The sequence below is a fragment of the Bison bison genome, unplaced genomic scaffold (assembly GCF_000754665.1).
Source record: "Bison bison bison isolate TAMUID 2011002044 unplaced genomic scaffold, Bison_UMD1.0 scf7180017864531, whole genome shotgun sequence".
In the NCBI taxonomy this organism is placed as follows: domain Eukaryota; kingdom Metazoa; phylum Chordata; class Mammalia; order Artiodactyla; family Bovidae; genus Bison; species Bison bison.
Window position 1 is genome coordinate 6,088,154 of NW_011495081.1, and position 13,773 is coordinate 6,101,926.

The following is a 13,773-nucleotide window of genomic DNA, read 5'->3' on the forward strand; positions in this document are numbered from 1 at the left end:
AAATTAGAATAGCATACCTTGATGGGCTGGAATTTTCTATTAAGGGCTTATTTTTCATCCAGTTTCCTGCCCGTGGTAGCTTTAACTTTTATTTCTCTATGTTGATAGTATGTGTTCTCTACAATTTGTCATTGAGATGGCATAATGACACTGTCTAGATGCTATATTTTAAATATAACATGAGTGTTTTGTTTCCTTGTTTTACAGAATAAAGCAGTTATTGCTCGTGTTACAAACTTGTCAGATACAGTAGTTGGTCTGGAATCATTTATTGGTTCTGAGAAAGAAACCAACCCGTTATATAAGGATTATCATGGTAAGCAACACCTTTAAGAGTGAAAGGGGCCTGTTCTTGTTGCCTGGAAGAATCTTGACAAATATCTACCATCATGTAACATGTATTTTATTTTATAATAAATCTGTTAAATGTTTTTCCTTCCTGGCCAGTTTTTTATGGCAGTTTGTCACCAAGCTACATTAACTCTATGAACCATGGTAACTATTTGAAAAGTGTCAAACCCAGGTACTAAGGCATGGCTCAGTCAGAGGTACATTTTGTACCTAAAGTTGCTATGAAATCAGTCATACTTATTAGCCATATTAGAAATAAATATTATATTAATTATAATAACAGCTATGTATAGTGGTTTATACTTTACAAAGCTTAACTGTATGATAAATAAAATTCATACAATATTATAGTTTAAAAGTCCCAGTCAATCACATTTTCAGAAAGTGAACATCTTTTATTATATTTGGACTTCATTCATTTTGTTGCTGGAGTTATAAGCAAATTTTAAAGTATTACTACCCTAGTATAAACACTGGTCAATTAACCAGGCTTTTTACTTTTATTTTTTGAAGCTATTAATAATGTTTTAGTCATTTGGTTAATTTGGGGATTTTTTTTTAATAAAAGTTTCTATATAGAACTGTTGAAATAGGATAAGTTTAGTAGTTATTCTTATCTGAGCTCGAAACTGAATATTTTAAGTGAAGTGAAGTTGCTCAGTTGTGTCCAACTCTTTGCGACCCCATGGACAGTAGCCAACCAGGCTCCTCCGTCCATGGGATTTTCCAGGCAAGAATCGAGTGTGATAAATAATAGATTTTTACCTGTTTCCTTTTTCTGAGTAAATACTAATTATTTCTATTATTATTGTGGAACTGCTAACTTGCATGGAAACCTTAGTCTAAAGACTGAATACCTTATTTGAAGCCTGCTACAAGATCATATAAGATTGTGATCATAGGACTGTGGCAATTTCTAGAGTCTATCAAATAAAAAAGTATACTTATAACCACCAGTGCTTTGAAGAGTTGACATAAAACTTTCTAAAAAATAATGAAATAGCACGATCTAATAGTCAAATATTTTTTAAAAGGCTAGAAAATATAAACTATGAACACAAAGTATGTAAAGTAATTTACCTCATGATCATTGCATAAGAGTGCGTTTGGTATCAGCCCAGATTAACTCTCTGTATATTATTCATTTACCGTGTTATTGTTTGCTTTGATAGAGAACTATTCAGATTAAACTATTTCCCTTTCTTTTTCTAAAATTTATATTAAGCTGTAATTGATGTATAATACTGTATTAGTTTTAGATATAGAGCATAATATTCTGTATATACTGAGAAATTACCACAATAATTTTAGTTAACATCCATTACCACACATAGTTACACCTGTTTTTCTCTATTAATGAGAATTTTAAGATTTACTCTTTTGGAAACTTTTAAGTATATGATATGGTATTGTATAGTCACCATGCTGCACTTTATAGCTCCAGGACTTAAGTATCTTATAACTGGATAAAATACTTTATTATTTACATTTTCTTTTAAAACAACTCAAGTTAAACATTACCTATATAAGTTATATCTGAATATCATTTATAAGTACTAGGAGTTTATAGGTTTAGTATAATATAAATGATATTTTATATTCAAAAAATATTATTTTGATTGAAACATTTCAAGGATTGAAAAGCTTTAATTTTTTGTAGTGTACTCTCTGGACTGATCATTTTTTTTCCCACAGATGAGTGGGTGGTTCTGATGATGAGTAAAGTTTCTGTTAATAAGAAGGACCTGACAATCACTGATACACTCTGTAAAGCCTCCTGATTTAATAGTTAGCTAAACAAACACTTGCAAGGTTAAAATGAGAAATGTGCAAATGTATGGTGTGATTATTTCTAATATATTTTATTAAAAAGCTCCATGTGGGATATTTTTAATTTGTATGTAAAAGCTATCTTCTTAATAACAGTTTTTGCATTTTTCTTAAGTTTAAAAAATTGTCAGATATTTTAGTGATATTTTTGAAGAGGCCATTTCTAATGGAGGTTGACCTTTTTAAACTAACAATAATACATTATTAAGCATCCAAATACATACACACAAAAAACTATATATTGTACTAGTGAAGCAGTTACATAAATAAGATTTATCTAATTTGTTCAAATGTGGCTTTGCCTTCTTCCTAATGTTGAGGGATCAATGTCTTTGGAATGGTGATTTTTAAATATGGGGTGAGTCAGGCAGAGAGATGCACTGAAGAGTCTTCCATGTCTTCATCTGTGGCAAATGACCCTGAGTTTAGTCAGAAACTGCATTAAGCTGCACAAAACCATCCAGTGCCCTTGTCAGAAAAAATTAGCAAGTGTTTCTACTGACAAGAGGCCAAAGCTCACGGTTTACCTAGCACTGTTACAAAGCTTATAACAGCTCCATAAAGGTCTGACATGCCACAGAAATGAGTGTCTTGGGATGGCGTGGGGGTTAATGTTTGATCCTAGAGTGTGCTCTGAAATGTAGTTTTCTTCAGTGGTTTGTTCAAGTCATTAATAAGGTGAATAAAATGAAATACTTTTCATTAGTGCTTCACTGATTATCAGTAACCCATAAGCCTTGTTTTGCTGGCTGCTTACTGGTGCATTTAATAAAATAAAGATCACTCAGTGGTGCCGTGGGCAGCACGCAAGGTGATAGCCATATTTGCTTACTGTAAATACAAGAGAAAATCACACACAAGCCAGCTGTAGTTTTGACAAGTATTAAGATCCCTCTTTACATCTGTACTTCTGTACCAAAGTGCAATTAGTTTTCCTCGCACAAGGATTTCTGTTTATCTTATTCTGCCTGATTACTTGAGTATAATCACACCATTTGCTTCATTGCTCCTGGTAGTAAGCTCCAGTTTTAAAAGGGGGAGGATGCTTGTGTGTAAATTTACAGAATTCTGCTGTAAGACTCTTTAATTTATGCATCCAATGGCAGCGTGTTTGAATTTTTTTTCTTTTCATTTCCTTTCCACAAGGTCTTATTCATATACGGCAGATTCCTCGGCTTAATAACTTGATTTATGATATATCAGATGTCAAAGACTTAGCTTTTAAATTAAAAAAGAAGCTATTCACCATTGAGGTAAGAGAGAATTTTTATGTTTGAGTTCACAGTCTTGAGGTAAAAGTCTCTCTCTCTCTTTTTTTTTTTTCACTTTAATGCAGTTCATAGGAGATATTTCATGCTTTTGCTGTTCTTTGGCTGTAACAGAATAATTTATTTTAGACATTCTTTTTTATCTTTTATTCTAATGGTATATCAGAAGAGTACAGCAAAAATGATTTTCTTTTAAATGTCTGTTAAAAAGTAAGCTCCAAACTTACATGGTAAGTATGATATGCATATTTCCAAGGCATTCAAAAGCATATTTAATTAAATGTTAATGAGCTGTGCTTATTTATGTGTGGAATGTGAATGATACCCACAATTGTGTATGCCAAAGAATAGAGGATTCTTATCTACATTCTAAAAGCAGGTTTCTTTACTATTCGTGAAATCACCATTCTGCTTTCTGTGCTGAATAAAACAAAGTATAATTTACACTAGTGTCTTTAAGTAAATTTCTACAGAAACTTAAACATTTTTTGTGACTTTTATGCCAGCAATAGTGACAGAAAGTAGTAGTACAAAAGATTTATTTCAACTTAATCTTGCTAAAGAGCAAATGAACACAGCACTATTAAGCAATTAAATTGATGTATTTATTAACGAAATAAATGCTCAGAAGAGAGAGAGAGAGAGATGGCTTTTGGGTGATGTGATAGTTATCAGTATAGTCGGTGCATTTTTTTTTTTTTAACAAAGACATAAAACAGCCAAGCAGCCTTGACAAACCATTTTGTTTAATCTCTTTTCAAATGAAAAGCTCTTAAGCAGGCCACTTGTCTTAACTGCTTGAAACCATAAAAAGAGAGAATTGCCACCAATAAATTAGCATATTTTTAACTTCATCACCAAATGATGGTCAATGTGGCTTGGCACTGCTTTGGTGTTTGGGACTTCACCCTTAAGTGACCATTCTGGCCCTTTTTTGACCCTCTGCCCTCTTTAGCTGGCCACTTGATAAGGTAACTTAATGGTTCTCTCTCTTTTTCTCTTTTCCCTTCACATTTGCAAGTAGCACTAACCTATAAATCATTGTAAGGGCCCTATCCAGTGACAAATTAATGTGCCCTCCTCCTAATTAATGGTCATCAATGTCCTTAATTATCTAATCCTATTGAGAGCAGTTAATAGTTAATCAGGCAGCCAGTTCTTCAAGCAGGTCATCTCTGCAGGAGTGTTGGAAGTTTCTCATCTGGGGATACTCCCTTCAAAAGCCACTTAAAGCCAAAAGAAGGAGAGTGTAGAAATAGTGATTCTTGAGCTAATTTGCCGTAGTTCTCGAAAGGAACCATTGAAATGGAACCCAACACTGTAATTGTTCAATATTGCTTCAGTTTTTCTGATGGAATGTAGAGTAATTTACCATAATACTGCCAACACTTTTAGAGGGATAAAGTTAACAGTTGTTAGCATCACGAGGAACGCATGCCTCCTCATTTTCTTTTAGGTTGAATTTATGTATTTAATGAAAGATGTAAGATTTTTTTCTCCATGTGGCACCTTTCTCCCAAGATGAGTATTCTGATAACCAGGTCTAAGGTATCATGCCTGTCACCATACAAACTAAGCAACAAGAATCCCTAGTGAAAAAAATATTGAACCCTGAGAAAATGGTTAGCACAGTAATATGAATTCATAAAAATATGAATGCTTACTCTCTCTCTCTCTCTCTCTCTCTCTCTCACACACACACACACACACACACACACAACTGGGTCTTTTTTCATTAGTGATAAAGGACTTATATAATATCAAGTGGGACCGCTCCTTTGAATAACTTTAGGTTCTCATAGTGACTATATGTTGCCACTGGAGCTGATAAAAGATCTAGGTTTCTCTTCCATTACTCTCTCTTCCCACTATTCTAAACTAAGAGAACCAATATAATTGGTCACCCTATGATTTGGAACCAGTATTTGAAAACAAAACACAAGTAGGTGGTGGTTCTTTTTAAAGTTAATACTCAGTACAGTTGACCAAATCCTTTACCTTTTGGGCTTATAACCTAATGAATATGGTTTTTTCTTAAGTATAGAAATAAAAGTGAAACATATTCTAAATAACTTATTTGTTTATGCCATAGCATTCAATTTAGTAAGTAGAAAAAATACAATTAAAGAATCAAAGCTAACAGAAGTACATACATATAGGATAAAATCATATACTTCACAAAAAGATTTGGTGCTTTAAATATAGCACTAAATTATATGTTATAAAATACATACGGAAACAGGTAGGAAATCTGCCAGGTGCTGGAAAGATTCCTGTATCAAGTGACAGTGTTTTAATATGCTCAACAAATAAATATGTTTTAAATCTGCCTCAATATTTAAAAAATGAGGAGATGTACACTACAATAGTGTGTAAAGTTTGAGGCTCTAATGTGCCAGACATTGAATCCATGTCTTACTTTCAGAAGGAAAGTTGGTTTTAGCAGGTAAAGCAAAAATAACTTAGTTCTGATTCCAGGCAGGTAGATTTGTTACATGTTGGAATTTACTGTGAGTAACATGGTCTCAAAAGGTGGCACAAGTGGAAATTAGGGACAGAAGAAACAAGTAAAAACCCTCATGCCTATTTTTAGCATCCCTTTTCTTTGATTTATTAAATCATTGCCTTTTTTACGTATGAAAACTGAATATGTTTTTATAACAGCTACCCAGGGCCTCTAATAGGTAGAGCAACTTTAATCAGTAATCTCTAATTTCTTTGAGTGATTTGGAGAAGGCGAAAGTATATTTCTTCCTTTTCGGAGCATGTATTGGTATTTGTCCAGATTCAGGTTGGAGCATTTGTCTAATCACAGTAAATTTTTACTGATACTTAGTATTTGTCAATTATAAAGTTGTATAAATTAGCCCCCCCTACCAAAACAACAGCAGAATCATGTCTATAGGAACGACCCTAAAATCCTGGGATGCATTCTGAATAAGTAAGAGAGAAAGTTTAAAGTCGATTCAACATGGCTTCAGGTTAAAAGAAAAAGCTTTCCAGTTCTCTGAATGTTGATAATCTTTGTAAATCATACATAGTAATTCTCTAGCAAATATGATGAGCATATTTGATTAACCATAATATACTATTTATTTCTTGACCTTACCACAGCTCCATTCACTCATAGTTAGCATTTGTTAAGCCTTTATTGCATACCTGGCAGTATTCTGGCTTATTATATTTTCTATATTGTGATTAAATATTTTATATGAAAAGACTTTAAAAGGTATAACAATAGACTAGATATATAGAAACTATGTCCTTTTCATCTTTGTATTTATCTATCCCCAAACTAAGAATAGTCATAGACTTAGTAGGTATAAAGTCTTTGCTGAAATATATGTAATGCAGATAAATTGTAGAGTTTAAAGAATAGCCCAAATAATGCAACTATAAATATTATGTAAGTTCCACTAGTCAGGTGACCTATAAACACTACCTTTTCAGTTAAGTTCTATAAAATGTAGAAGCTGGTTATATAACTTCACTTCCAAGCTGAAATAACTACTTAGATTTGTAGTTTTTCAGTTTCTCTAATTTTCTCTAAGGCTTTTCTAACATTGGGATCCTCATTAACCAGTTTTATGTCTGTATTAGTAATTACGGTGTAATTATAGTACCTAAGAGATTTGGTAGGATTTGAAATGTGACTGCATTTAATTTGATGACATCATAAGATTAGCATTTACCTGAGTTTAATATTATTGTACTGTTTTAATTTTGTATTGTTCAGTTTGGTCATATCTTAACACACTTTAGTAATCAAGTTTTCTAATATAAATGATAATAATGTGTTATAACATTAGATCCAGACTCCACAAAGGTTATTACAAACATGTTTTCTGCTTTGGTGATGGGATTGTTTTCCAGCTCTAAGATTCAGTATTTTGAAGTTCACATCAGGAAGTGTGGTTAAGGGGTATGCTGAAATAAGCAAAAGACTTATACTGTTCATTGCAAATTTTCAATATAAGGATAAACAGTACTTACATAGCCTTTTAATTGGTTCAAAAATAGTATCATAAATATCGTATTTTGTACACTAAATGAATACTAAAAGTTCAGAAAATCAAAGTAAATCAGCTTTACTCAAAGTTGTCTCTTATACTTTGCCCCTAATTCAGAATACAGGACCTCAGCACCTCTCCTGTCACCAAGAACTTTTTCTAACAGAATAATTGATTAACTGGCATTTATTAACTGTTATTTTTACATACTTAGTAGATTTATTCATAAGTATTAAGACCAGAATAGTATTTGCCATCCATATAAATTTGCTTTATATTAATAGTATAGTATACTTGATAGGATTCAGTAGAATTTTTTTGAGATTTTTTACATGTTAGAAAAGCATAGGCTTTTGCAAACTACAAGAATGTCAGTCACTATGACAACCTTGGAAAATTTAGAGTGTTGCATGCTATCTTTGATCCTAGGTTTCCTTACTCCCCTACTTTTTTTTTTAACAGCTTTACTCGTTTTTAAATGAGAAGTAGAAAGATGAGTGCATGCTTACCATATCTAGAGGTAGGGACTAGGGATAGTTATCTGTCAATTCACAGTTATGTCACTAAAATTTAAAAAGTAGAAGCAGGACTTCCCTGGTGGTCTAGTGTTTAAGACTTGGCCTTCCAATGCAACTTCGCCTTCCAATGCAGGGGCTGCAGGTTCAGTCCTCAGTTGGAGAGCTAAGATCCCACATGCCTCATGGCCAGAAAACCAAAGCATAAAACAAGCAGTTTTGTAACAAATTCAATAAAGTCTTCAAAGATAGTCCACATCAAAAAAAAAAAAAAAACTTTAAAAATAAATAAATAGCCAAACATATATGTGTGGCTCAGGAGCATTATTAAGTTGTAGTACCATGAACCATGTAGTCCAGGTAAACCTTTCTGATAATGATGCCCTGCATAAGTATTAACTGGTATTTCAAATCCCAAATAAACTGCAGTCAGCAAAAGAAAACCAAAGTGGAACATAGACATCTATTCATATAGATAAAATCATTTGTCAAAAGTTAATCCAAATTAACATTCTGGAACAGTAGAAATATTTTATACTGTTCACAGTTTAATGTTCACTTTATTACCATCTCCATATTTGCACTTTCATTCTCAAGTGATGTAGTCATACAGTAATATCATACAGGTTTCACAGCATCTCCAGAAGCTGGGTTACTATTCTGCTCTATATATTTCACACATCACAGTGAACCTATCAGAAGTGCATACCACCTTAAGAGGAACGGTTTTGAGACTCTGTCTAATCCTATTTCTTCCCACTTTGGAATCTTAATTAGAAGAGATAAGGGGAAAAAAAAAAACATCATTTAACTAAATTATTGTCCTGAATCTGTAGCAAAAGGTATAATCCGCAATTGGGCCAATTAGTGAAGCCCACAGTTAGCTATGCTGCAGCGAACAATTTGATTAGATCTGACACCATCCTAGTTCCCACTGTTGTTTTGCCAGGTATGATGGTCAGACTTCAAAGAGCTTGAGGCATCAGCAGGGCAAGGTTTGGAGGCCAGCTTAGGTCCGGTTGTTAATCTCTCTGCTAAAACCACAGCAGCTCTCACACAAAACAAGCTTACACGACACAATCATGCGGTATTAAAGTTAGGCTTGAGTCATGTCAATTTGCCTTTGATTTTTTGATGATTGACCAAAGATGGCTACATGACTAGACACATGCTAAAAGTATACTGATTAGGTAAGTTCCCAAAATATTTGAAGTATTTTTTAACTTCCTATATAAATGTTGTGAAAGCTTATCCCCTTTGATCAAACTTCCAAAGTAATAGTACTGTATTGCAGGGGTGGGTGGGGGGTGAGTGGGAATGAGTGTTTCTTACTGGCAGCTTGAATCCCAAACTTTTCACTTACTGCTTCGTAAAAATTTGTCTTTACATTAATAATTCTTCCAGGAGAATGTAAAAGGAAATTGTTTCTAAGTGGTAAGCTTTTTAAAAATCTATTACATGCTTTGAAAGAAAGAACATTTTTCCCTGAGTCATTTAAGTTCACTGACAATTTTTCTGAAATTTCTTTATAATTATTTCCTACTTATATGTTGAGTAAAGTGCCCTTCCAGGACTTGATTGCATAAGTGTTCTTTTCTCTGCATTCTGATTTGTTGGAATATTGCAGCAATAGTGACATATTTCCATTCTGAGAAAAGCCTAAGGCGGCTTTAGTATTATTCCAAATGATTGAAGCTGCCATCTTGCTGACTTTCCCTTAGGCAGCATAAGGCCTGTTTGCTTTTGTGTTCATTTCACATACTTCCTGTGAGCTGGGCTGGCAGAACATCAGTGCTTCATTTGGCAAGGAAGACTAAATTCATGTTTGGCTATTCCATATCTTAAAGTTTCTTTATGGTCAGCAACACCTAAGATACTAAACTTACAATTAATTACATCAAATGAGTCCTGTTTCTTTGAGAGATACTTTTAAATATTGTATGACACCTTGACTATGAATCATTTTTATATAAAAATGGTCCTTTGATAAACTGAACTTAAGGTCTGATATTTCACATTGCACTATTTTTATATTAATTCATATGGTATTTTACTTCAGAAATTTAAGGAAAGCACATATTTGAACAGTGAGATAGTTGCATAAAGCAAACGTCAAATACTTCAAATCTTGCACAGTAGTCTTCAGTCTCTGTGTCTCTCCTAAGGATTCTGTGGGACTTGCACTGCGGTAGTCCCCACTTTGAGATCAGGATGATATAGATTCAGCATCCCCTCAAAGTACAAAGAGAAAAAGATCTCCTCCTTCCTAACTTTTGCAGATACAAACATTTCAGTATGTGTTTTATGATATGGCTCCAGGAAAATTATATTGCAATACTTCAAGAATTTTTTTAAAGCCTTTGTAGAATTGCTTCAGCAGAATTCATCCAGTTTACATCTTACTCCCTAAAACCTTTCCTCCCACAATTGTTATTTATAGTGTCTAAGGAAGACAGAAAATGGTGACAAATCATGACTGTCCCACTTCATCAGCTAAATGCATATTTATATTCCTAGAACATAAGAACATATACTTTATTAACATATCCTCCAAGATACTTGGAAGGGTAAGATATATGTCAGTTCAGTTCAGTCGCTGAGTCATGCCTGACTCTTTACAACCCCATGGACTGAAACATGTCAGGCTTCCCTGTCCATCAACAACTCCCAGAGCTTGCTCAAACTCATGTCCATTGATGCCATCCAACCATCTCATTCTCTCAACCTTGTCCCCACCTTCTCCCACCTTCAATCCTTCCCAACATCAGGGTCTTTTCCAATAAGTCAGTTCTTTGCCTCCGGTGGCTTAAGTTTTGGAGCTTCAGCTTCACCATCCGTCCTTCCCATGAATATTCAGGACTGATTTCCTTTAGGATTGACTGGTTTGATCTCCTTGCAGTCCAAGGGACTCTCAAGAGTCTTCTCCAACACGAGTTCAAAAGCATCAGTTCTTTGGTTCTCAGCTTTCTTTATAGTCCAACTCTCATATCTATATATGACTACTGGAAAAACCATAGCTTTGACTAGACAGACCTTTGTTGGTAAGTAATGTCTCTACTTTTTAATATGCTGTCTAGTTGGTCATAACTTTTCTTCCAAGGAGTAAGCGTCTTTTAATTTCATGGCTGCAGTCACCATATGTAGTTATTTTGGAGCCCAAAAAAATACAGTCTCTCACTGTTTCCATTGTTTCCCCATCTAATTGCCATCTATTTGCCATCTATTTCCCCATCTATTTGTTATATATGTTAAGATATACATAATAGAGTTTAATAAATATGATATCCATGAACTTCATGATAGATTAAATTAAGGTAACTTTGAGGATACTGTTATACCAAAAACATCATTAGTCCTTCTTCAGTGTCTTTGTACAGCAAATGTCCAGAATATTCATTCCTCCTTTCCTTTTATGGCTTTCTCTTATCAATGGAATATAGATTAGATATTCCAGTCATCCTCTTACATCTTCCCTGACTGGACCTTCTGAAATATTCACTCAATTATACTCTATATTACCCTATTTTAATTCACAGTGTAACACTTATTCATGGGATTCTCCAGGCAATAATAATGGAGTGGGTTGCCATGCCCTCCCCCAGGAGGTCTTCCCAACTCAGGAATCAACCCATGTCTCTTGCATTGGCAGGGGGGGTTCTGTACCTCTAGTGCCACCTGCAAAGCCCAAATATATATGAGCCTCTTGATGAAAATGAAGAGACTCTTGATGAAAGTGAAAGAGGAGAGTGAAAAAGCTGGCTTAAAACTCAACATTGAAAAACTAAAATTATGGCATCCGGTCCTATCACTTCATGGCAAATAGATGGAGAAACAATGGAAACAGTGAGAGACTTTATTTTCTTGGGCTCCAGAATCACTGCAGATGGTAATTGCAGCCATGAAATTAAAAGACAAGCTCTGTGGAAGAAAAGCTATGACCAACCTAGACAGTATATTAAAAAACAGAGACATTACTTTGCTGACAAAGGTCCATCTAATCAAAGCTATGATTTTTCCAGTAGTCATGTATGGATGTGAGAGTTGGACTATAAAGAAAGCTGAGCACCGAAGAATTGATGCTTTTGAACTGTGGTGTTGGAAAAGATTCTTGAGAGTCTCTTGAACTGCAAGGAGATCCAACCAATCAATCCTTAAGGAAATCAGTCCTGAAAATTCATTCGAAGGACTGATGCTAAAGCTAAAATTTCAATCCTTTGGCCACCTGATGTGAAGAACTGACTCACTGGAAAAGACCCTGATGCTAGGAAAGAATGAAGGCAGGAGAAGAAGAGGGCGACAGAGGATGAGATGATTGGATGTCCATCACCAACTCATGGACATGAGTTTGAGCAAGCTCCAGGAGTTGTTGATGGACAGGGAAACCAGATGTGCTGCAGTCCATGGGGTTGCAAAGAGTTGGACCCAACTGAGCTACTGAACTGATATATATATGTATGGATAAACACAAGTGTACATGTGTATGTATATATACATGCATATTTATATATAATCTTTTAACATACAAGTTAAAAATTCTTTTGTTCCTAGCAAGCATTTCTACTCTATTTTTATAAAACACATTATGAAAATCAAACTGGTTTATCTTAGCATTTTTTTTTATATAATATTTTTCTGTGTTATGTGTATGTGTGTTTATATATTAGGTTAGCAAGATTGTTCTTTCCTCATTTTTTACTTATTTCTTCTGTATGGTAGGAGTTTTTAATATAAAAATTAATTTGCAATCAATATAAAACCATTCACTAAAAAACTATCCACATCTGTAGGATTTCTATATATTAGTGAAATGAGGTGGGGAAAGCATCCTGTAAAGAAAATATGATTCCCATATTCTAGTCAACTATATTGATATGGTTCAAAAAGTATCCCAAATTTTATTACAATATATTATTATCCACTTATGTTCTACATTAAGGTAGTCTTTTTGTAATTAAAGTATAATTGACATCATTCAGGTACTTTAACAAATATTAATTTGCACAGTCACTATGTTTTTATAGTTTATATTTTTCTAAATTATTTTAATGATTATCTTTGGAGCATCAAAAATTATCTTGTGATAATTAAGGTACATACAACTTTTATAGTAAGAGTTCAATTTTGAACCAAATTCAGTTTTTCAAAAATTAAAAAAAAATTCTGATTTTGCCTCCCCTCTTATTATAACTGGTTCTAATGAAGTTTTGACGCATTCATACTAAAACTTCTTTTTCTGTTGCAAATGTTTCATTTATTGGAAATTCTTTGAATACCACCTTTAGGCAGAACTAAACAGAAAATCTTATGGTCACAAAATATTTTCCTCTTTTATAATTAATATTACTACAAAAAAGTTTTCTACAGTTTAATAATAAGAAATTGTTTTGCTCATTAAGGAAATATGAGATTAAATATAAATTATTAACTTTTAAAAGTTAAGATTTGGGGGACAATAGTAAATAATTAAGAGAAACTGAGGTGTAACGGAAATGCCTTTGGCCACACAACTAGTAAAGCAGTTTTCTCACTTGAGCAGAAATTAAAGTTTTGTCCGAGTTCCTACTGTCGTAACTCGCTCCCACTGGGGACGTGTAGAGTAGCCAGCTCAGGGTCTTTGTATGCGGTACAGTGAAGGTCACTGAGCTGTTTTGTCAGGTGCTGTCAAGTCAGCCCACCATTGTTGTAGAGAATCAAACTAAATCATTTTGGCATGAGCCGTCCAGAAATAAGATACCCAGTATGAATGGTTTAATGAAATTGAGTATTTAGTTTCAACTTTTTATAAGAATGTCAAAAATA

General features: G+C 33.7%; 1 protein-coding gene across 1 annotated transcript in view; it reads left to right on the forward strand.

Moving 5' to 3' along the window:
- ELP4 (elongator acetyltransferase complex subunit 4) overlaps window positions 1–13,773 on the forward strand; it is a 258,523-nt gene that overhangs the window by 121,168 nt on the left and 123,582 nt on the right. Inside the window, exons 8-9 of the mRNA XM_010831809.1 lie at window positions 208–316; window positions 3,328–3,434. Of these exons, the coding sequence (XP_010830111.1) occupies window positions 208–316; window positions 3,328–3,434 (216 nt within the window). The remainder of the gene's footprint in view (window positions 1–207; window positions 317–3,327; window positions 3,435–13,773) is intronic.